This window comes from Macaca nemestrina, chromosome 15 (assembly GCF_043159975.1).
Source record: "Macaca nemestrina isolate mMacNem1 chromosome 15, mMacNem.hap1, whole genome shotgun sequence".
NCBI classification, from domain to species: domain Eukaryota; kingdom Metazoa; phylum Chordata; class Mammalia; order Primates; family Cercopithecidae; genus Macaca; species Macaca nemestrina.
Window position 1 is genome coordinate 28329596 of NC_092139.1, and position 22801 is coordinate 28352396.

Below are 22801 nucleotides of genomic sequence, written 5' to 3' on the forward strand. Positions count from 1 at the left end.
TCTGCTCACCATGCGCCTGAAGCGGGTCCCACAGCCCCCATCTCATTCTTGGCTCAGCCCTTGCCCCATCCCGCCCAAGCCCACACGCACACACACACGAGGACAAGGTCATAAGGTTGCCTGTTTACTGCAGTGGGGCCAGGAAGACCACCAGCATCAGGGCAGCTGAGGCCATGTCCAGGCCCAGCCGTGGCCCCCGTGGGTGACTGGTCTCACAGAGCAAGTGCTCATCTGTCCACCCGCCCGCCCCTGCCCAGCCTCCCATGCCTGGGCCACCACCCGCAACCCAAACCCAGCTTGGTTATTAGAAATCCAGCAAGGAGAAGTGGGTTAGGGAGAGCAGGAGAGGTGAGAGCGGAGGGAGGGAGAGGAGAGGGGAGAAGCAGCCGCCACCTCTGTCCGACTTACCGCCAATCGTCCTCTACCTGAACCCCGATGGACTGGAATTTGGTAGCGGGACTGGGCTCCTCTTTTGGCACTGGCTGAATGCAGTCAACCTTATTGAAGGACAACGACAGCAACGGCACAGAGACAAAGACAAAAATAAAAAACAAACACCACACTTGCTGCTGAAATTCACATTAGTGGGACGACGCAAACGGACGTGTGGACAGACAGACACGAGGCATGCGGACACTGCACGTGGGCCCGAGGCCGGACCAGGTTAAGCCGGGCACTGCTCATTCGCGTGGAGGCGGGCGGGCAGGTGGATGGGAGGTGGGATGGGGTGGAGATGACTGGCTTTCCCTACTCTGAGGAGGGTGCCATCACATCGATCGCTTTGGGTCCGTTGTCCTCCGAGAGGTGGGAACCGTTCCTTCTAGTCCTCTCCTTCACACGCATCAGAGAGAAAAAAAAAGGACGACGAAAGAGAAAGAAAACACACACACACACAAAGCCACAGCCGTTATCTGGTGTAGTTGAAGCTGGCGGCTGTCTTGAGGCAAAGATCACTCCCCAAACCCTGTGGTGGAAGCCTGGAGGGCAGGCCAGAGGTGCCTGCACTAAGGGCAAACCCTGGACAGCAGTTCTCGATTCAGAAACTGCCACCCAGACAGGAGCCACCGAAGTCCCTGGGCATTATTCATACTTGGCTGAGGTTACCTTTAGCACTGGGTAGCCCTGGGGAGCAGTAGGAAGGACTGGGGTCAGGGCCAAGCGGAAAGCTGTCACCCCTCCACTCCTGTGAAGTGGAAGGAACAGGACAACAGTGATGCCCCGCGCCTGCCTTTCTTCTCCGGGACAAAGGTGCTGGGCCACAGGGCAGCCAGGCCAGCCTTCCTATCATCACTCAAGAATGAGGGAGAACCCACACTCAGCCTAGGGCATGAGGCACCAAAGGGTTCAGGGCATCCTCAGAAACTGGGGACTCTTCAGTCTCTTGGCCTTGTGGAGAAAAGTAGGGGCCAGGGAAGCTTTCTGGGACAGGGATGCAGCCACATTTCCCCTCGGCAAAAGCCGGCTCAAGGAATGCAGCATCACTGGATCTCCAAGAAGCTGCAGTGAGAGCAAGAATGGGGCTGGGGTGAATCCAGGGAAATGATGCCCAGGACAGGCCTAAGAGAGTCCTTATCCCGGTGTCATTTTCTGGGTGAAAGCAATCAAGGGTAGTCCTAACTCTTAGGCTTTCCGGGAAGATAAGCGCATCTGGTTTGGCCAAAAAGAGGGTGGGGCTGCCCAAAGATATGGGTGGTCAGGACCAAGGGTCAAAGATCAGGCTACTCTCTGTGTTTCTGAGAATCCCACCTGCAGGGCAGGGTCTGGACACTTAAGAAGCCCAGAAAACAGACAGCAGAGTCTCCTGGCCAACTCTCTCCCTGTTTGTATGTGGGGAAGCAGAAGCCTAGAGCTGCCTCTTGGAGGAAACAAGTCCAGGCAACTGCAAGAAATTGCTCAGTAAGCCTTCTCTGTTCCATTCAAGCTCCAGTTTGTGTCCCACGCTCCTGCATTTCAGTGCTTTGTTATCAGCTGGGCCACATCCAATTGCTCGGGGGTGGCTGGAGGAGTCCCCTGCAGCCTGTGCCACAACACACAACGCCTCGTCCTCCCTGACTCACCCCCTGGGCTTGGAGGGGGCCTGTCTCCCTGCTCACCCTCACCCACTGTAGCTGCCCCTTCCCTACAGCTCTGAATGTGCCCTAGTTTGGTCTGTAGGTCCAGCCAGGGCAGGGAGAGTCCACTCAATCTGGATTTAGACAAACTCTTAAAAACTACAAGGCAGGGCCCAAGTTTCCCCAGCTCAGCAAACAAGACAGATTATTGATATCGGGTGCATGCAGGAGTGCAATGAAGCAGTGGAGGGGAAGCTGGCACACCTGCCCTGCTGTGTGCCACGACTATGGAGGGCCTGCTGACTTTGGCCACCTAGCCCTGGAGGAATCATCGCCTGGACCCTATCCCATGGAGAGAGGCATTGAGACCGGTATCACCTTTCTCAATGACACGAGCCTGGTCCCTCAAGCCACCTACCTGTCCCCAAGGCCCGAGAGGGCTCTGGGCAAAGTTCCCCTCGAGCAACCCCCATGGCTCAAGGGCCCTGGGTCCTGGGCCCCTGGCCCATCAGCGTCTATGCTCCATGCTGCTCCTGCCGCCAAGCGGGGCTATGGCCTCCGCACCCGAGCTGACCTTGGATTAGAGAACTGTTAGGCCAGTCCCGCCTCCCACGGGCCAGCTGGCAGGGCAAAGGGTGGAGTGGACAGACAGACAGTGGACAAACAGTGGACAGGAGATGGCTGGCTGAGTGTAACTACATTCACTGGGACAACCCACTGGAGAAGCAGAAACACATGCCCGCGGCTGCTGACCAGCGGCGCGTGTGGGCAGACACCAGGGAGGCGTGGCTATGGGTGGAATTCGGTTTGCCCACTTGGGGCTGAACCCCCAAAATAGAGAGACAAACCACCTTTTCCCAGGAGACCTAGTGGGCCTCCACCAGATGTAATTACACGCAGGCAGGTGCACGGAGTGGGCTGAGGACACACAGTGCAAAAGGAGCCCCTACTTGTATTCCTATTGATGACAGTTTCCTTTTGGGGGCGGCCTCGGGGTGGGACTCAGAGCTGGTCAGCGTCCCTTGTTCACTTTTCAGAGATGCATGTTTTGGGGGTGGCTCTGGGGCTTCAGGGGCTGGGGCGACTCCACCACGTGTCACGCTGGGCGGTCGGGTACTGCTGTCCAGGCTGTCCGATGAGTTGCTCAGGCCCGACTGGCTAGTCACCTCACTCTTGTGGTCCTGGCTGTCCAGGTAGGTGTCCTGGGCAGACTCAGTACTGCTCTGGACTGTGACTGAGATGAACGGCTTTGAAGTGGTGCGTGGAGGGACCGGTGGCGGGGTCTTCTTATACGCCACTAGGCATGATGAACCTGCAGATGGATGAGAGAAGGGCAGGGGAGAGGTGAGATGGTGAAGCCCCCAACCCTCTCAAGCCCCTTCCAGTGCAGAAGCCCTGCCTGACTTGGCCCTAGCTCTGGCCTCAGCCATTCTGTCCACAAGGATTTCTGGAGCAGGGAGAATGAGGGTCAAGATAGCAATGACCAAGACAGACACACACAGGCCCTACCCACCCTCATTCGAGAGAAAGTCGTGAGGGGATGCCACCACTGGCCAAAGATATCCCCCACGTCAGTCACACACAAACCTTATTATCCAGCAGGGGCATGTGCTAAGTGAAGTGCGTGGGGCCACAAGGCTCTGACAGACCCTGACCCGTGTCGTGGGGAGGTGGTGACAACTGAGCAGATGTCAAAACAGCTAAGGAATGGTTAACCTTGCTATCTTCAAGGTCACTGAGAGACTCAGTGCTCCCCTGGTCTTTTCCTTCCACACCACCTTCCCTCTCCCTTATTCCCTCTGCTTGGATGCCCCTCTCCGTCTGGTCAAAAATGAACACATTCGTCCGGGCACGGTGCCTCACGCCTGTAATCCCAGCACTTTGGGAGGCCGAAGCGGGCAGATCACCTGAGGTCAGGAGTTTGAGACCAGCCTGACCAGCAGGGAGAAACCCCGTCTCTACTAAATACAGAAAATTAGCTGGGCGTGGTGGCACATGCCTGCAATCCCAGCTACTCGGAAGGCTGAGGCAGGAGAACTGCTTGAACCCAGGAGGCGAAGGCTGCAGTGAGCCGAGGTTCTAGCCTGGGGAACAAGAGCGAAACTCCATCTCAAAACACACACACACACACACACACACACACACACACACACAAAAACACATCCTTCAGGGTCCAGCTAACCCCCTCCCCTATCTTGCCATTCCTGCCCCACCTCTTCCTCCTTATGGGAAACCCTGTACACTGGTCTGCCTCCCTGTTCTCCACTGAGATTCCCAGAGCCAGGCCCTGCCATGGGTAGGAACCTGAGCCATCTCTGAATCTCACCCTGATCCCAGCCAGGGGCTGACCCACAGCAGGGGCCCAAAACACCAAAGGCCCACTGCTTGCTTCTCAGACGATGAACTCTGTTGGCAATAGAAACTGCTTTTCCAACAGTAGCTACCTGCTAGGAGAGTGAGGTTGGATCTAGTGCCTTTCTCAGCACCTTAACTCCAGCTGCCTGTTGCCCTGTGAGAACTGAAACAAGCCCCTACCCTGGTCTGGGCCCACGAGCCAGATAAGCCCTGCCGTCAAGGGGCTACAATCACGGTGATGGTGATAACCCAGGAGAAACTCAAAAAACAAGGCCCAGTATCATAGGAGCTGTGGACAGAGGACTGCAGAAACCACCCATCTGCCACTATGAGATACTATCACATAACCTATCAGAATGGCTAAAAAGTGACAACATCAAATGCTATTGAGAATGTGGAGAAACAGTGATACTACTGTCATGGAAAACACATTGGCATTTTCTTATAAAACTAAACATGCAGCTAGGCATGGTGGTGCACACCTGTAATCCCAGCTACTCGGGAGACTGAGGCAGAAGCTGCAGTGAGCCGAGATCATGCCATTGTACTCCAGCCTAGGCAATAAGAGCGAAACTACGTCTCAAAAATAAAAGTTTTGGTAGAGATGGGGTCTCGCTATGTTGCCCAGGTTAGTCTCAAATTCCTGGACTCAAGGGATCCTCCTGCCTCAGTCTCCCAAAATGCTGGGATTATAGGTGTGAGCCACTGTGCCTGGCCTATAACATTCTTGAAGTGACCTAATTATAGAGAACAGATTAGTAGTTGCCAGGGGCTAGGGCAGAGGAGGTCACTAGGGAGAGGGTGAAGGGGAGGGCAGGAGGGAAGTAGGTGTGGCTATAAAAGGGTAACAAGAGGGACCCTTGTATGAAGTGATAGAGTAGTTCTGTATCGAGTGTGGGGATGGTTACATGAATGCATGCATGTGATAAAATTGCACAGCACTAACACACACACAAGTGAACACAAGTGGAACTGGGGAAATCTGAATAAGGTGGGTGGATTATATCTGTTGACATTCTGGATGTGAGAATGTATTACAGTTTTGCAAGATCTTACTATTGAGGGAAATTGAGTAAAGGGTACGAAGAACCCCTCTGTATTATTTTTACAACTGCGTGTGAATCTACAATTGTCTAAAAATTAAAAATTTAATTTTTTTTTTTTTTGAGATGGAGTCTCGTTCTGCTGCCCAGGCTGGAGTGCAGTGGCCAGATCTCAGCTCACTGCAAGCTCCGCCTCCTGAGTTTATGCCATTCTCCTGCCTCAGCCTCCCGAGTAGCTGGGACTACAGGCACCCGCCACCTCGCCCGGCTAGTTTTTTGTATTTTTTAGTAGAGACGGGGTTTCACCGTGTTAGCCAGGATGGTCTCGATCTCCTGATCTCATGATCCGCCCATCTCGGCCTCCCAAAGTGCTGGGATTACAGGCTTGAGCCACGGCGCCCGGCCTAAAAATTTAATTTAAAATAATCCATCTGTTCATCCAATAGACATCTATGGAACCAAGGCCTTGTACTGGATTCCAGGAAAGCCAGGAGCCCTCATCAGCAGAGAAACAGCTCTGCAGTGAGTTCTTTGAAAGTAACACATGCCACGATGTTAAGCCCAGGGAACTGGATGCTGTGCCTTGTGCCCAACCTAGTCCAGAGGCGGACAAAGTGCTCTGAGTTCCAAGCCAGGAGCACTCACTTCCTACTCATCTGTTCGAAATGTCCCAGTCCTGCTCAGGCCTTGAGAAAACTCAGGGATCCCCCAGACAGACACCTGCATCTCTGGTTACCAACCAAACAGCAGTGTGCAGGCAGAAGGACAGCCACCTCTCTGGGCCAGAAGAAAGGCAGCAGGGAGGCAGGAGACAGGGCTCAGGTCAAAAGGAGTATGGCCCTCTAACACAACATCCTGCGAGAAGGGGGACAGGCCTGCTCAGCGAAGAGAAGCGCCTGCGTTCAGCTGGCCACAAGGCACAGGCTGCGGGCCAAAAGCTGGGTCATTTACTAAGCTGTGCTCAGCAGCTTTGCAGCTTTGTAATGTAAGCCTCAGTGCCTGTGAGGTAGAGATCATGATTATGCCCACTTTGCAGGTGGGGCGTGAAGCTCAGGAAGGTTGGACAACTTGCTCAGATTGCAGGAGTAAGCAGCAGCCGCATCTGCTCCATGGCACAGCCACCTCACTCTGCTCTCCAGGCCTTGGGCCCCTCCTCGCTGGGCTGGGCTGCAGGTGTTTGGGGCCTTCACTCATCACCATACCCCTACAGCATCCTGCTGGGCCCTGGGACCAGTCTGCAGGGGTACACCAAACCAAAATCTGACTGTGGGAGTAGAAAGGGCCTTGACTGAGGCTGAGGCCTGGCTTCCAGGCTCCTGCTTGCCCTCTGGACTTCTCAGTACTCTCATCTGTTCCAGAAGCCAGGGTGGGAGGGATTCTCACTGGGTCACAGCATACTGTCTTCACACAGCCCTTGACAAACTCAAAGCACTGTCCCATTCATCCTCTTCCTCAAGGACGGGTGTGGAGCCTCCCATCACTGTGACTGCAGGGAAGATCCCCTCTGTGAATGCCCTTTCCACGGATGCCTGAAATTCTCTAATTTGAATCATTTTGGTGGTGGTAAGGGTCCAGAAGCCAGGGGGCAGTGTGGAACCAGACTAGCCTGAGTTCAGGTCCCAGCTCTGTCACTGACCTGTTGTATGGCCCCAGTTTCCTCCTTGTAAAAAGGGCGTGATTACGTAGGTTGCATTGCAGAAGCTAAGGCTGGGCCAGGCCTAGGCTTGGCATGACTCCTCATTTCTGGTACAGAGGCAACCGGGCCTGTGGACAGGGTGGGGACAGGGGGCAAGCCAAATTTCTACTACTCCCCAGCCACTGGCAGGGAGTCTGGGCTGGTTCTCTGGCCCAGGAACAATTTCCCCTAAGACCTGGACGTTCGTTTAGAGCAGTTCTTGAAATCTACGGCCACCAGTGCCCAGCAGAGAAAGGACTAACTCATTGAGGATTTCAGGAAAGGAATGGATTTGTTTGGCCTAAAGTCCCAAACAAATGGGTTTTTTTGCCCTAGATCAGAAAACTGAAGCCAACCTCAATTTGCTCAAAATGTTTAAAGGGGTATATATCTCCCTTAGGAGGGCAGCAGTTAGTATGGGGGAGCAAGAACTGGGCATTAAACCTAGCTTAGGCTGTGCGACACCAGAGTCCTTGTTCCCATCTGTGGGGTAGGGATGACACTGTCCATGAAGAGTGTGCATGCAGCATTCACGGGGGTCTGGTGGGGAAGAGGCACACCTTCTTCCCAATGGAACACAATGGAAGACAACAGGACTGCCTACAGCCAGGGTCTGGACAAAGGATTAACCCTCCAGCCTCACTCTCAGAGCTGCTAGGCCCACAGTTCTACTAAGCACCCTCAGAAGCCCTGAGCTCTGGCCTAGGCAGCCAGTTATCAGAGGGAAAGGTGACCCAGCCAGAAAGCAAGTCCAGGCCTGATTCGATAAGAGGAAAGTGAGCTTATCTTGGATCCTCTATGTCTCCTGAGGCCACAGTAAGATAAGTGGTGTTGACTAGCATACAAGATTTGGGGGCTCCAGGGGCTCCCTGGGGGGCAGGCACCCCTCTGCTCTTGAGTATTGCCCCCCTGGAGCAGGGAGATGGGACCTAACCTTGTACAGGAGAGCTCTCATTTCAAGTGTGTGAATGCAGGAAATATAGTGAGGAAATACCTCGCCCCCACCTCTTCCAATACCTCACCCCGGCCACTTCCTCCCCTGCTGGGGCCTTCACACATACTATTCTTCTGCCTGGAAGGCTTCCCTCAGCTACTCATAAGTTTCAGAATTTCTTCCTCTGAGAGCCTCCCCTGACTGCCCTCTCTTTTTCCACCTGGGAATCTCCATCAGAGCACTGACCACATCAGTCCATGGGCTTGGAGGAGTCACCTGACAGTTACAGGCCTGGAGCAATTGAGGGAACTCTGTCCTGCCAAATCATGCCACATGCTAGGACTGGGGTTATGCCTCAAGCACAAAGGCTCTCAATAATTTGTTGAAAGAGAAAATAAACCTCATTATCACTGCAAAAACTCTTAGTTGCAAAAAACCCAGATTATTTGGCCATACAGCAAAGGCTCCCAACACTTTAGTATCCAAGGTTCTAGGGCCCCTCCCAAACCTGAGCCCTTTCTGCTTGGTCCCTGCCCATCCATCTCGGCAGCTTCATCTCATGCCCCTCCCACCCCCTAAGCATACCACCCCCTTCCAGCTTCAGAGAACCAGATGCACAGTGCACCATTCCCAAACACAGCACACCTCCGTGTGTCCAAGCCTTTACATGGGCATCGGTTTCTGCTGGAGCCCCCTTCCCCTGTCCTCCATGCTTCCTGTCATCCTGCCAGCCCCTAAACCACAGCACACGAAACCACCCATCCCCGTGGGCTGCATGCTTGCCTCTCCCAACCCCCTCTCAGCCATGCAGGTCCCTCATGCCACAGCCCAGACACAAGCCAGTTGTACGATGCATCCTCTATGCAGCCTGCTCCCAGCCCCAGATATCTAGTCCAGCCTCTCTGCCTCTCAGCACCTAAGTCTTTTGCTTTTTCTAGAGAAGCTTCCTTATCTCATTATTTCTGTCTTCTACCCCAAGATTTTATCCTCCAAACTGTATTTATCAGGTCAGAATAAATTTGTTTCTGCATTTTTTTTTTTTTTTGAGACGGAGTCTTGTTCTGTTACCCAGGCTGGAGTGCAGTGGCACGATCTTGGCTCACTGCACCCTCCACCTCCCAGGTTTAAGCAATTCTCCTGCTTCAGCCTCCTGAGTAGCTGGGATTACGGGCGTGCACCACCACGCCTGGCTAATTTTTGTATTTTTTAGTAGAGACAGGGTTTCACCAATTGGTCAGGCTGGTCTTGAACTTCTGACCTCGTGATCTGCCCGCCTTGGCCTCCCAAAGTGCTGGGATTACAGGCGTGAGCCACCGTGCCCGGCCTGCGTTTTGTTTTTTATTGTAAAGGTTATAAGATGGCCAAATACTCAGGAGTGGCTGTGACTCCATTTCCTGAGGGATGTGGAGGACACAGCAACCTCAAGAAGCTAGTCCCCTGCATGTGTCTTTGGAGGCCAGGCTGAACTTGGTCCTGAGGCCTAACACACGCCTCATGCCTGCTGGCTCCCAGGTGATGAGGGGGCAAAGGAGAGGTGGTCTGAACTCCTCAAGAGGAACAGATGCCATGGGGCCACAGACAACCTGCAAGCCATGGCTCAGGCTTTACAGCGAAGGCAGTGGGGCCAGGCTCAAGGCCCCCATGAATGGATGAAGCTGACCCCAGAGACAGGCAGACTTCCTTAACTCCCTTTGCTGGTACTGCCAAGCTAGGGAAAAGGCTCATTAGTGGGAGGGCTGAGGGCTGGTAAGATCCCACTCCCTCTCCCAGCCAGCAAGTAACTTGTCAAACCACACAGCTAAATTGGGCAACTCATCTGTGTGCTACGATAAAAACAGAGCTAAAAGACTCCCACCCACCCAGCCTCAAATCCCTCCCTCCTTTCCTCTGTTTCTTCAGCCCAAGGCAGAAGCAGCTGGGAAGAGAATTCCAAGCAGCTAGGTCAGGATCAGGGACAGATTGCCTTCTCTGTTGACAGTCCATGTGACCCTCTCCTTTCCCACTGTTTCAGTCTGAGAGCCACCTCCCTCACTGTGCCTTAAGAATTAGCAACACTGGCCGGGCACGGGCTCATGCCTGTAATCCCAGCGTTTGGGGAGGCCGAGGTGGGTGGATCATCTGAGGTCAGGAAATCGAGACCAGCCTGGCCAACATGGGGTAACCCCATCTCTACTAAAAATACAAAAAACAGTCGGGCATGGTGGTGCAGACCTGTAATTCCAGCTACTAGGGAGGCTGAGGCAAGAGAATTGCTTGAACCCAGGAGGCGAAGGTTGCAGTGAGCTAGGATTGCGCCACTGCACTCCAGCCTGGGTGACAGAGCAAGACTCCATCTCAAAAAAAAAAAAATTAGCAACATCAAACTTTACTTTCAAACTCCAGCAAGAGGGACTGGCAGCCCCTCTCACAGCAGCATCCTCCCCAAGTCCTTCTGGAGATCCTCCTCTGCCCCTCACAGCCAGGCCCCTCCCATCCTTATCTTCTCCCCCTGATCTGGAGCCAGCTTCCCTGAGACTACCACAGATGCCCTCTGGCCTTCTGACCTCCTGTCCCTCCTTCCACCCCAGCCATTTGAGGAATCCAATCATGTCACTGTTTGAAACCATTCAACAGTTTGTAGACTTGGAACAAACCAACCCTTCAGTGGGGGCATTCAGGGCCTCCAGGATCCGCATCTACCTCAGACCCCAACATCCACAGAAGCCAAGAAGTTAAAAAGGTGTCAGGCTGGTGAAGACAGCCACAAAGCTCAGGGAGCTAGCTCTGTCCTTGGAGCCTGGTCCAGAAGCCAGGATGCACTCCCGTCAGTAATGATTCTGATGCTAACAGCTGAGCTTACTGAGTGCTGACCATGGCCAGGCCTGAGCAGTGCTTCATATACAGCTGATCCTACTTACTAATTCTATATGTGCAAAATTACCTACTCACTTGAATTTACTTGCAAAACCAACACTTAAGGGGCTCGCAGACGTGTGCCCACTGCACACATCCCCAGCTGAGGTGGAACAAGGTGACACTCCACCTTCTCACTGCAGCTCTCATACTGTAAACAAGTATCCTTTCACAGGTCTATTTAGTGTTATACTTTTCCCATTTGTGGGCTTTCTGTTGGTGACTTCACTGTTTAGAATGGCCCCCACATAGTGCTGAAGCACTGCCCAGTGTTCTCAGTGCAACAAGGCTGTGATGTCCCTTATGGAGAAAAGTGTTAGGTACGCTTCATCCATGCATGAGTCATAGTGCTGCTAGTCATGAGTTCAATGTTAATGAATCAACAGTATATTAAGTAAAGAATCTTTTTTTGGCCGGGCGCGGTGGCTCAAGCCTGTAATCCCAGCACTTTGGGAGGCCGAGACGGGTGGATCACGAGGTCAGGAGATCGAGACTATCCTGGCTAACACGGTGAAACCCCGTCTCTACTAAAAAAATACAAAAAACTAGCCGGGCGAGGTGGCGGGCGCCTGTAGTCCCAGCTACTCGGGAGGCTGAGGCAGGAGAATGGCGTGAACCCGGGAGGCGGAGCTTGCAGTGAGCCGAGATCCGGCCACTGCACTCCAGCCTGGGCGACAGAGCGAGACTCCTTCTCAAAAAAAAAAAAAAAAAAAAAAGAATCTTTTTTTTTTTTTTTTTTTTTTGAGACGGAGTCTCACGCTGTTGCCCAGGCTGGAGTGCAGTGGCGCGATCTCGGCTCACTGCAAGCTCCGCCTCCCGGGTTCCCGCCATTCTCCTGCCTCAGCCTCCCGAGTAGCTGGGACTACAGGCGCCCGCCACCGCGCCCGGCTAATTTTTTGTATTTTTAGTAGAGACGGGGTTTCACTGTGGTCTCGATCTCCTGACCTTGTGATCCGCCCGCCTCGGCCTCCCAAAGTGCTGGGATGACAGGCTTGAGCCACCGCACCCGGCCTTAAGTAAAGAATCTTTTGGCCAGGCGCGGTGGCTCACGCCTGTCATCCCAGCACTTTGGGAGGCCGAGGCGGGCGGATCACTTGAGGTCAGGAGACCAGCCTGGCCAGTGTAGCAAAACCCTGTCTCTACTGAAAATACAAAAATTAGCTGGATGTGGTGGTCGATGCCTGTAGTCCCAGCTATTTGGGAGGCTGAGGTGGGAGAATCACTTGAACCTGGGAGGCAGAGGGTGCAGTGAGCCAAGATTGCACCACTGCACACTCTAGCCTGGGCAATAAGAGACCCTGTCTCAAAAAAAAAAAAAAAAAAAAAAGAAAAAAAGAAAAAAAACTTTCAACAAAGATATACATAACACAAGGTTACGGACTGACTGGTTGGTTGGTAGAAACGTTATGACCACAGGCTTGCAGTGACCCTGTATTGCCCAGAAGAGCAATGGTTTAGCATTCACTATGACTCTGTGACCTACAGTGAATAATGAGAATCTACTTTAGCTATCCTTTAGCTGACTGAATCCTCAAAACCAGTATGAGGGAGGTTCCCATTTCTCAAATGTAAATGCCCCATTTTACATAGAGGTGGAGATTTGCCTCCACTCACCTCCCAGCTAGGCAGTGCTCAGGCTGCAGCCTGAAACCAGGGTGCCTGAAGGCTGACCACTACCTGATGGCCCCTCTGCTGCACTAACTACCTTTTACATGGCAGTTGTTTTACCCCTAAAAATAGGATGCGATACTCAATGTGCTCCGGGGAGGAGCCAAGGAGCTGACAGGCACGAGGTACTTTTGGATCTTGGGGTGGGCCCATGCCAATTTGTTACCATGGTTTCTGGATTAAGGAGAAAGTGATTGCCTCCTGGGAGGCAATCTGGGGGCCTTTCTGGAAGACACTGAGGTTGCCTGCGTCTAGATGGGTGGCCAGAGTCACTGAGTGGCAAGGAAATACAGAGCTTTCTGGTGAAGGGATACTCTGTGAGCAAAGGAGCAGGGCAAGACAGCCCAAAGCATGGGAAGACAGATGCTGAGTGGGGCACGGTTTGGCGAAACGTCTAACTTAGGTACCTTAGCTGGTGGAGGGAGGATAGGGATTGAGGCAAGGAGATCCAAGGAAGGCTGCCTCCTCTCAGGACTGTCAGCTTCCTGGGGCTGCTCTCAGCAGCAATGGGAACAGAGGCACCTTCTTCCTGCCGTAACATCCCATTTCTCATGAAGTCCCTCCAGACTGGCCCATGGGCAGAGGATTTTACAGTGTACAGACACTGACAGCAGTTAGGAGGGAGTATCACCTACTATTTCGAGAGTCCCAGTGCACTAGGCAGCTCTGCCAGGGAGTGCCAAGGCCATTCAAGCTGAGTGTGTCCAGAATAAATCTGAATCCTCTCCTCCTCCACATCAGCCTTGCTCTCCCAGAGAGGGGCCCTGAGCACTCAGTTATCCCCTCCTTCCACCCTCCTCCATCTGCAAAGCCTCACCCCTCTACCACAAAAACACAGCTAACAGAGTCCAGCTTCTCCTTGCCCCCACAGGCCTGGTCTTTTGCCTCCCTGTTTTCTCTATGGCCCATCTTACCCACAATCACTCTTGGAACCCCGACAGTTTTTAAAAGCTCAAACTGGACTGCTTCTCCCCTTTTCTAAAGCTTTTCAAAGGCTCCCCATTCCAGGCCGGGTGAGGTGGCTCACACCTGTAATCTCAGCACTTCGGGAGGCTGAGGCAGGCGGATCACCTGAGGTCAGGAGTTTGAGACCAGCCTGGCCAACATGGTGAAACCCTGTCTCTATTAAAAATACAAAAAATTAGCTGGGTGTAGTGGCACATGCCTGTAATCCCAGCTACTCAGGGGGCTGAAACAGGTGAATCACTTGAACCTGGGAGGTGGAGGGTGCAGTGAGCCGAGATTGTGCCACTACACTCCAGCCTGGGCAACAAGAGTGAAACTCCATCTCAAAAAAAAAGGCTCGGCCGGGCGCGGTGGCTCAAGCCTGTAATCCCAGCACTTTGGGAGGCCGAGGTGGGCGGATCACAAGGTCAGGAGATCGAGACCACAGTGAAACCCCGTCTCTACTAAAAATACAAAAAATTAGCCGGGCGCGGTGGCGGGCGCCTGTAGTCCCAGCTACTCAGGAGGCTGAGGCAGGAGAATGGCGTGAACCCAGGAGGCGGAGCTTGCAGTGAGCCGAGATCGCGCCACTGCACTCCAGCCTGGGCAACAGCGTGAGACTCCGTCTCAAAAAAAAGAAAAAAAAGAAAAAAAAAAAAAAAAAAGGCTCCCCATTCCATGCAGAATAAAATCCACATTGCTCGCCTCAGCCTACAATAGGAACTGGCCCACCCGCCCCTCCCTCATTCCATTCCAGCCACACCAGCCTTTTGCTATTCCTCAAACGCTCCAAGTATGCTCCCACGTGGGGCCTTTAGACCTGCCATGCCCTGTCTGAAACGAACTTCACCCTCATGTTGGCATGTCTGCTTCTTCTCATTATTATTTTAGGTTCAGCTCAAGTGGCATGTCTTCAGCGAGGACCTCCCTGACCACCCGTCTAAAGCTGTTATTCTTTCATTAAGGACTCTGCTTGTTTCATTCAAGCACTGGTCATTTATTAGCTCACATGTCTTTGGTCTCTCTCCTCTACCAGACAGGGAACCTGAGTATCTGATACAGGTCCCTGACGGTGGGGAACTTGAGTCTCTCATATAATCATGGTGCTTTCTCAGTAGCAAGCTCAATACATGGTTGGGCTCAGTAAATACTTACTGAATGAATGAACAAACCCCTATTTGACAACTGGGTAAACAGAGGCACAGGGAAGCAGAATGATTTATTCCTGGTCTTTTAGTTTGGATCTAATGCCCAGGGCCAGGGCTTTGAAATTCCTTCAGATCACGCCCCACCACACACAGGAGCACAGTCTGGTGGGAGGTAGAACCTTGAGCAAATCTGCTTGCAGCTGGGCAGTGAAGCTGTGGGAATGAGACTGCAACAAACCTTCAGCACTGAGCAATGGCAAGTGTGTGAAAAATAATCATTTCTGAAAGGTGGCAGAGAAAGCATGTGGTGCTTCCAGCAACACTTTCCGGGCAAGATGTAGGATTTGTACAGATTTAAAAGAATCATTACTGAGGCCCGGGCCAGGGGCTACTTTATACTGACACAGCTCTGAGAGGAGTGGTAATTATCACTGATGCTTTATAGATGGGAGAAGAGGCTTTTTACTCTTATGACTGGCAGTGCAGAAAGCTCTGCTCTGCAAGGCCAGGCTGCCAGGATCTAAAATCAGTGCTCGCCATAGTGGGCTGTGTACTCTGCACAGGGCCTGAGTCCCTTCTGGGCCTTAGTTTCCACAGTTGTAAACTAAGTGGGTTGTCCCTGAATGGGGGTCACAGTTCAAATGTGTACAGGGCATCAACCCTTTCTGGCTCACAGCTGCCATGTAGGAGACCAGGGCCCAGCATTGTCAGAGCTGCCAAATGTACCAGAAATCTGGATTTTAAAATATACATTTCAAATTAGCAGATTTTTTTTTTTTTTTTTTTTTTTTTTTGAGACGGGGTTTCACTCTGTCAGGGCTCACTGCAGCCTTGACCTCTGGGCTCAAATGATTCTCCCACCTCAGTCTCCCAAGTAGCTGGGGCCACAGGTGTGCACCACCATGCCTGGTTCATTTTTAATTTTTTTGTAGAGATGGGAACTCACTATGTTTCCCAAGCTGGTCTCAAACTCCTGGACTCAAGCAATCCTCTGGACTTGGCCTCCAAAAGTGCTGGGATTACTGGCATGAGCCACTTTGCCCAGCCAAAGAATTTGAACGTTCCCAGCATATAGAAAAATGTTTAAGGTGATGGATATCCTAATTACTCTTATTTGATCATTACACATTATATGGATATATTACAATATCACATCTACCCTGAAAATATGTACATCTATTATATATCAACAGAAAAATCATTTGAGAAACAGTCAGTGGAAAAAAAAAATCAACTGGCAAAAAAACTCCTCTGCATTTTCAAATGGTGTTAATTCATAATTTTAAGAAATACAATGCAGGTGCGCATGCAGCGGCAGTGGCCTGTGGCACATAAGTCTATGGACTGCTACAGCAGCTGCCCCAGACCTCCTTGCTCCTTCTAGGGCTCCAGCCCCCTCCCTTGCTCCCCAGGAAGCCTGTCCATAAGAGCCTCCTCTTAGCCCGGTGGGAACCTTGAGGTGGAGAAAGCCAGGAGGAACTTCTAGCGGTGTCTCAGTTCCGGCTGGGTGAAAGCAGAGAAAGTCCCTTTTGGCCGGAAGGCCAGGTCTGGTTTCAGGCTCTTGGCACCAGGACACAGGGGGCAGGAAAGCTATATCCAGAGTGCAGGCAGCCACCCTCCTTCAGGGGCCTGGAGCAGAGGCCTGAGAGGGCCTGCTCAGTTGCCAGGGCAATGCCTCCACCCGACCCCCAGCTGCTCCTTTAGGAGAGCTGCTCACTCCCCAACTGGGGTCAAGTGTATGAGGGGCTTTTTTCCTGACATGTTGGGGCCACAAGAGTGGGCCTCTAGGCACACCCACAGTCCAGGGTGGCAGGTCCTCAGTGGGTGGGAAGCTGTCTGCTGGCTGGGAGACTTCAGAAGCTCCCAGACATCTCCCACTGACAGAGGGCTGGACGTGAACTGGCCTAGCATGAAGCACTTTAACTATATCGGCTCACCAACTCTTCACCAGGCTTACCATTCTGATTTCAAGGATAAAAAAAAACAAACAAAAAAACCCCTGAGGCTCAAAGAACTGAGTAGCCCAGGATTACACAGACAGGAAGTGGAAAAGCCAGAATCTGAGCCCAGGCTTTCCGCCCAGAACCAGTGCATTTAGCTGCTTTTTAGCCACGCCCTCCAGGGCTGGGAGTTAGGTGCCACCTGCCAGAGCCTGGCTGAGATCCTGGCCAGGCCAGTTCCCCAGTCAGGGCCTAAATGGGCCCTTTATTCCTGGGGTCCTTAGGCAGGGTTTGACTATTTCCTGAGTGGGTTAGAGGGTGGCAGCTCTGGCTTTGCTGACCATGAGGACAGGGGCCTGGTGACCCCGGTGCAGAACCCCAGCACATGGCTAAGGCACCCACCCTGCCTGTGACTGCTGCTGTCCACTGTCCTCCTTCAGGTCCTGCTCCCAGACACATGGCCCCACATGCTCTGACTCTCTCACCAGGAACACTGGAACTGCTGACATGGGTTCCCAGCCACTCAGGACTTCTCCAGTGTGACTGAGTCTGGTTCTAGGGATTCCCAAGGGGGCCTGGGGAAGGCTCTTTGGACTCTCACCCCACCCCAGGTCCCTCAGAGCAGCTCCATTTCCCCTTTTTTCTCTGTATAGAATTCCCACATGGTATTCTAGGACCTACCAGACTAATTCACTCTCTCACAGTACACATGAAAAAGGACCAGGAAGGCAAATGCACTCGCTGAGGATCTGGCAGCAGAGCAGGGATCCTTGCCTGGGGCTCTGAGTGTGGGAATGTTCCTGGTTTCCCCCCAGCCCGGAGAACACAGTTCCAGGCATTCAGGGAGGCACCTTCCCATAGCTAAACTCCACCTCCTCTAGCCCCGACCACTGACCTCCAAACAGTATATCCAAATAGCATGTAGTTTCTGAAAAACCATTTCTACCACCACTGCAACCATATCCAGTAAGCAGCCTGTCAGGAAACATCTACTCCTCACCCATTCTGTATTGGAATCTGTCACAAACATCATTTTATTTATCCTCAGAGACCCACCTGCAGAGTCTGCAGTGGCCCCTGCCCCAGCCCACCCTGGACACCTTATTACCATCATCCCTAGGAGTCCAAGCTTTAAAGAGATGGTAGCGTCCAAGCTACTGTTACTAAATCACAATCTTGTTTCTCAAAGCTACAACCAACTTGGGCGGGCATGGTGACTCATGCCTGTAATCTCAGCACTTTCGGAGGCTGAGGTGGGAGGATCACTTGAGGTCAGGAGTTTGAGACCAGCCTGGCCAACATGGTGAAACCCCGTCTCTATCAAAAATACAAAAATTAGCTGGGCATGGTGTCTCATGCCAGTAATCCCAGCTACTCAGGAGGCTGAGGTGTGAGGATCACTTGAACCCGGGAGAAGGAGGTTGCAGTGAACCAAGATCACGCCACTGCACTCCAGCCTGAACAACGGAGTGAGACCCTGTCTCAAAAAACAAAAACAAAAACAAAAAAACAAAAAACCAACCCACTAGAAGCAGGTGCTAGTGAGCAGAAGCTGCCCAGTTCAGAGCTGCCTCGGCTCCAGCACAGTGCAAAAACTTGACATGTGCAGCCTCTGTTTGGTCTGGTGAAGGACTGAGGGTAGAGAACGCAAAATGTGGCTTTTCAAATACTGGCTCTATCATAAGAGCTTTGCTGCTACCTTTCCAAAGCCCTAAGATCCCAGAGCCCAGCCTGGGAAGTATTACTTGGAAAGAGCCTCAAAAACAACTACCCTCACTTCTGGAGGGCTGATGTCAAACCCTGGTGATAGGTCACAAAAGCCTGGCTTTCACAAACTGTCATAGGCCCTGTGTCCAGTAAAGCCAGACACTGCCAGGCCCTGTACACCTCGATTTGTGGCCTCTTTCACCATTCTGAATGACCAAGCGAATCCCAGAATAGAAACGCAGTGTTAACAAGCTCATTCACTGGGCCTGGAGTGGCAGGTGGCATATCAGGTGACAGGAGTAGGAGCCAAGATCCCTGGGCAGCCAAGAGTCGGGATGAGACGAATAGTGCAGGACTGAATGGGGAAAACCATGAGTTCACTTCAGGTCAGCAGAGGTAATGCTGCCTGCCTCTGTGCCAGGGACGCCCTGGGGACAGAGACACAGGAAAGGAGAGGGATTTTTTTTCCCCTCAGAGCTTATATTAAGACGCTGAGTTTGGGAACCCAAGTAACACAATTACACAAGAAAAGCGGCATATGTGGAAAAATGGCTTAGTGATGTCAGCAGACCACAGACACTGTTTGAGGATGCAGTGTTACAGGAAAGTCACAGGACCAGAGAGGGCGCAGTCCCCACCGAACTCTGGATAATACTGAGGGTATCATAGGTAACTCCAGGCAAGGGATATTGTCAAACTGGAGCCTGATGACAGAAGGTGACCCACACAGGGAGAAGTCTCAACTCCATCCCAGCAAGTGCTTATTTACAGAGGGAAAGCCATGCAGAGTGCCAGCCACTAGGGACCCAGAATGAGCAGTCCTTGTCCTCAAGAAACCCACAGGAATGTGCAGATATGACAATGAAAAGCCTCTTCCACTGACTGGGCACTGTGGCAGTCACATGGAGTTGCATGAGAAAGCCCAGGACTGACTCAACAAGTGATTGGTGTGTCTGGGACGGACTTGTCACAAATGGGGCATGTGACACATATGCACCAAAAATTGTGCTTAGTGTAAAGTGAGGGATGGCTTGGAGAGGCTAGGCTGGTCACCTGGAGAAGAGAGACAATTTAAAAGGGCATGACTGTCCTCAAATCTTAAAAGACTGTCAAATACACATGTGGCCCCAGAAGGTCACACTACAATCAGAGGGGAAAAAGAAGATGGGGACTGTTAATGGGAAGTAGATTTTTCCTAATTATACAGAGGAGTTTTCTAAGCAGCAGAGCTGGCCAAAGACAGAGGAAGGGCCTAGAAAACGGCCAGCCAGGCTAGATGCAGGTAGGATGGATGCCAGGGAGGAAACTGAAGTCCCCATGGGTGTGAACTTTAAGATTCCTACTGGGCCTGAGACGCTCTTCGCCCTCCTACTTTACGTCCAGTTCTGGATGTGATATCAGACATCATCCTTGTGTGCATGACATTCATAGTTCAACATTTTTTTTTGAGACAGGGTCTCACTCTGTCATCCAGGCTGGAGTACAGTGGCGTGATCACGGCTCACTGCATCCCGGACTCAAGCAATCCTCTCACCTCAGCCTCCTAGGTAACTGGAACCACAGGTGTGCACCACCATGCCTGGCTAATTTTTTTTAGTTTTTGTAGAGATGAGGTCTTACTATGTTGCCCAGGCTGGACTTGGACTCCTGGGCTTAAGCAATTTTCCCACCTAGGATTCCTGAAGTGCTGGGATTACAGGCGTGAGTTACCGTGCCCAGTCAACTTTTTGTTTAGAGACAGGGTTTCACTCTGTCACCCAGGCTGGAGTACAGGGTGTGATCATAGTTCATTGTAGCTTCAACTTCCTGGGCTCAAGTGATCCTCCCACATCAGCCTCCCAAGTAGCTAGGACTACAGGTATGTACCACCGCCCCTGACTAATTTTTTTAATTTTTATTTTTTGTAGAAACAGGGTCTTGCTATGTTGCCCAGACTGATCTCCAACTCCTGGGCTCAGGCCATCATCCTACCTTGGTTTTCCAAGGGCTGGGATTACAGGGGTGAGCCACCGTGTCTGGTCTTTTCTTCCCCCTACCTCCGGAGAATTATCATCAACAAACAGCGAAATACAAAAGGAGAAAGTTCACACAGCCTAGCCACACAAGAGATTTTGTGAGAACACACACCAGGGCTTCAGACAGCAAAGTCAGGAAGTAAAACACCTTCATCTGGGAAGTCTAGCTGCACAAGACCTCCCATCTGAGATGATGAATCCATCAGCAGAATATGAGATCAGCTGATACTTGCTACCCCGCCCCCTTCAAAATACCTGCTATGACAGAAACTGCCAGTAGGTTAGGAATCCCTGGAACCAGCCTTCATTCACTGCGTGACTTAAGCTCCTGGGTCTGAATTTCTCTCATCTATAAAATGAGAATAATGAGGCTTGCCCTGTCCACTGCCCTAGCACTGCTGTGAGTTTCCTAAGACAGGTGGGAAAGGGCTTGGCAGGTGAGGAACTGTCATTACAATTGCCTGAGGAGCCTACACATCTCCTGAGCAAAGGGCCCACGGAGCTGTTGCCCAATCCCAGGCTCTCCCAGGACTCTGCACGCCAGAGGCTGAGGATTTCTGGCCTGGGGCAGAAATGAGGGGCCTCATCCTCTCCAAGGATTGATTTCGGGAAGGTTCATTGCCCTGCCCAGCACTCACAACCATCCAGCCCCTCCACACCATGCTGTAGTAGCACCATTCTAACAGTTTAGTGCAGAGACCACTGGCCTCTCTGCCTTGTCAATCACCCCTCTAACTCTCTATCACCCCCTTCATGCCAACACACCATGCTCAGCTTCCAGGCCTCTGTGCTGCCTGAACACCTTCTTCTTCCTCACTGATTCTGCCTCCTCCTTTAATCTCAGTTCCAGCATCACTCCTGCCAAAAAGCCTTCCCTGACAGTCTTCCCAGGCCCCTGCCCTGGCTCCCTCACTGAACAATATCCCACATTCAGGCACACCACAGGTCCTTGCCCACCACATTGTTTTTACAAACCTCTTTACTCTTCTGCTTCCCCCTTTAAGACCCTGAGCCTCCTGAAGGCAGGGTTGCATCCCTGTGACCTTCATTCCTGGCCCAAAAGAGGTACCCAGGTGAATGCCTGCTGACACTTAGAAGGCAGAACCCCATCCTCTGATTTCACCCGAAAAAATGACACAGGCTAGCAGAGCCCTCATCCTAGAAGACTCTGAAGACTCTAAGTAGAGAAGAGTAAGAAACAACTTAGCAGGCCGGGCGCGGTGGCTCAAGCCTGTAATCCCAGCACTTTGGGAGGCCGAGACGGGCGGATCACGAGGTCAGGAGATCAAGACCATCCTGGCTAACACGGTGAAACCCCGTCTCTACTACAAAATACAAAAAAACTAGCCGGGCGAGGTGGCGGGAGCCTGTAGTCCCAGCTACTCGGGAGGCTGAGGCAGGAGAATGGCATAAACCTGGGAGACAGAGCTTGCAGTGAGCTGAGATCCGGCCACTGTACTCCAGCCTGGGTGACAGAGCGAGACTCCGTCTCAAAAAAAAAAAAAAAAAAAAAAGAAACAACTTAGCAAGCAGATGACAGCGATGCTGGAACAAGTCTTGACCATATGTTCCCCCTCATGCCCACAGAGCCCTCCCCATTCAATTTTCCTCTCAACTACCTCTGAAAGCACAGCATGGTAACATCTGGGAAGATCTCTTTGAAAGAACACCTACCAATCAGAAGGTCACCAACCATCCCATCCTGTCCACAGAACTCTGCCCCAACAATGGCATGGGGTCAGCCACACTGAGGAGTGGCTGAATATTAGCGGCTAATAATCATAGTTGCCAGATGTTTTTCACCTGCTCAGGAATTGGTGGTTATTGCAGTAGCCCAGTCACCATCTGAGGTCCTAACCTCTGCATCTTATATTTGATCCCCTCAAGGAGATGTTTTCATCATCACCCCTGTGCTACTAAGGAAGGAGGAGGCTCAGAGAGGTTGAAGGATTTGCTCGGGATCACACAATGAGTCGTGTTCTATCTGCTAACTGAGTGCAAACCCCACAGGTTTCAACCTCCAGAATGGAACCTTCACAGAATCCAGTCTCACAGTAGTAAAAATACAAGCTTGCTTCGGCAAGACTGACACATACATTCCTACAAAGCTTAGAAGCTGCTGTAGAAAGACAAGTTTGTCCTCCCGCTCTGGTTGGTGGAATGTGACTATGGTACACTCTCACAAAACACACTGAGGCCAAGCCAGCATCCCAAGAAACATCTGGAGAAAACAGACTTTACCTTGATAACACCTACCCCCTGCGAGCTGCTCTGCCCCGATGTTTTTGCAAACATACTTCCGAAGGCTTCAAACTGTCCTGCCAGACTCCTTTCTGCTCTCACAAAGAGACCTGTGACATCACTTGCCCTTCATAGTCCTTCCCCCTCCCAGGACTGCCACCCATCCGTAAAAGCGGGGGACTGCACT

At 52.0% G+C, this 22801-nt stretch overlaps 1 protein-coding gene and 1 long non-coding RNA gene across 24 annotated transcripts in view; one reads left to right on the top strand and one right to left on the bottom strand.

Moving 5' to 3' along the window:
• Positions 1 to 22801, bottom strand: part of LOC105496296 (DLG associated protein 4) — a 234076-nt gene that overhangs the window by 36094 nt on the left and 175181 nt on the right. For 9 of the 23 annotated variants that reach the window (XM_011766608.3, XM_011766606.3, XM_071079372.1 and 6 more), the window contains 2 exons: positions 3002 to 3363; positions 409 to 497 (listed from right to left, as the gene is read on the bottom strand). In XM_011766608.3, coding sequence (XP_011764910.2) covers positions 409 to 497; positions 3002 to 3363 — 451 coding nt within the window. Of the gene's footprint in view, positions 1 to 408; positions 498 to 751; positions 832 to 3001; positions 3364 to 7085; positions 7214 to 17053; positions 17076 to 20628; positions 20723 to 22614; positions 22723 to 22801 lie in introns of those variants that run through there. The other 14 variants (XM_011766607.2, XM_024797455.2, XM_071079375.1 and 11 more) reach the window with 8 other exon arrangements.
• On the top strand, positions 19395 to 20609 carry LOC139358470 (uncharacterized). The gene is made up of 3 exons (XR_011613382.1): positions 19395 to 19640; positions 19813 to 19905; positions 20266 to 20609. It is a non-coding gene; the product is annotated as an uncharacterized lncRNA (long non-coding RNA).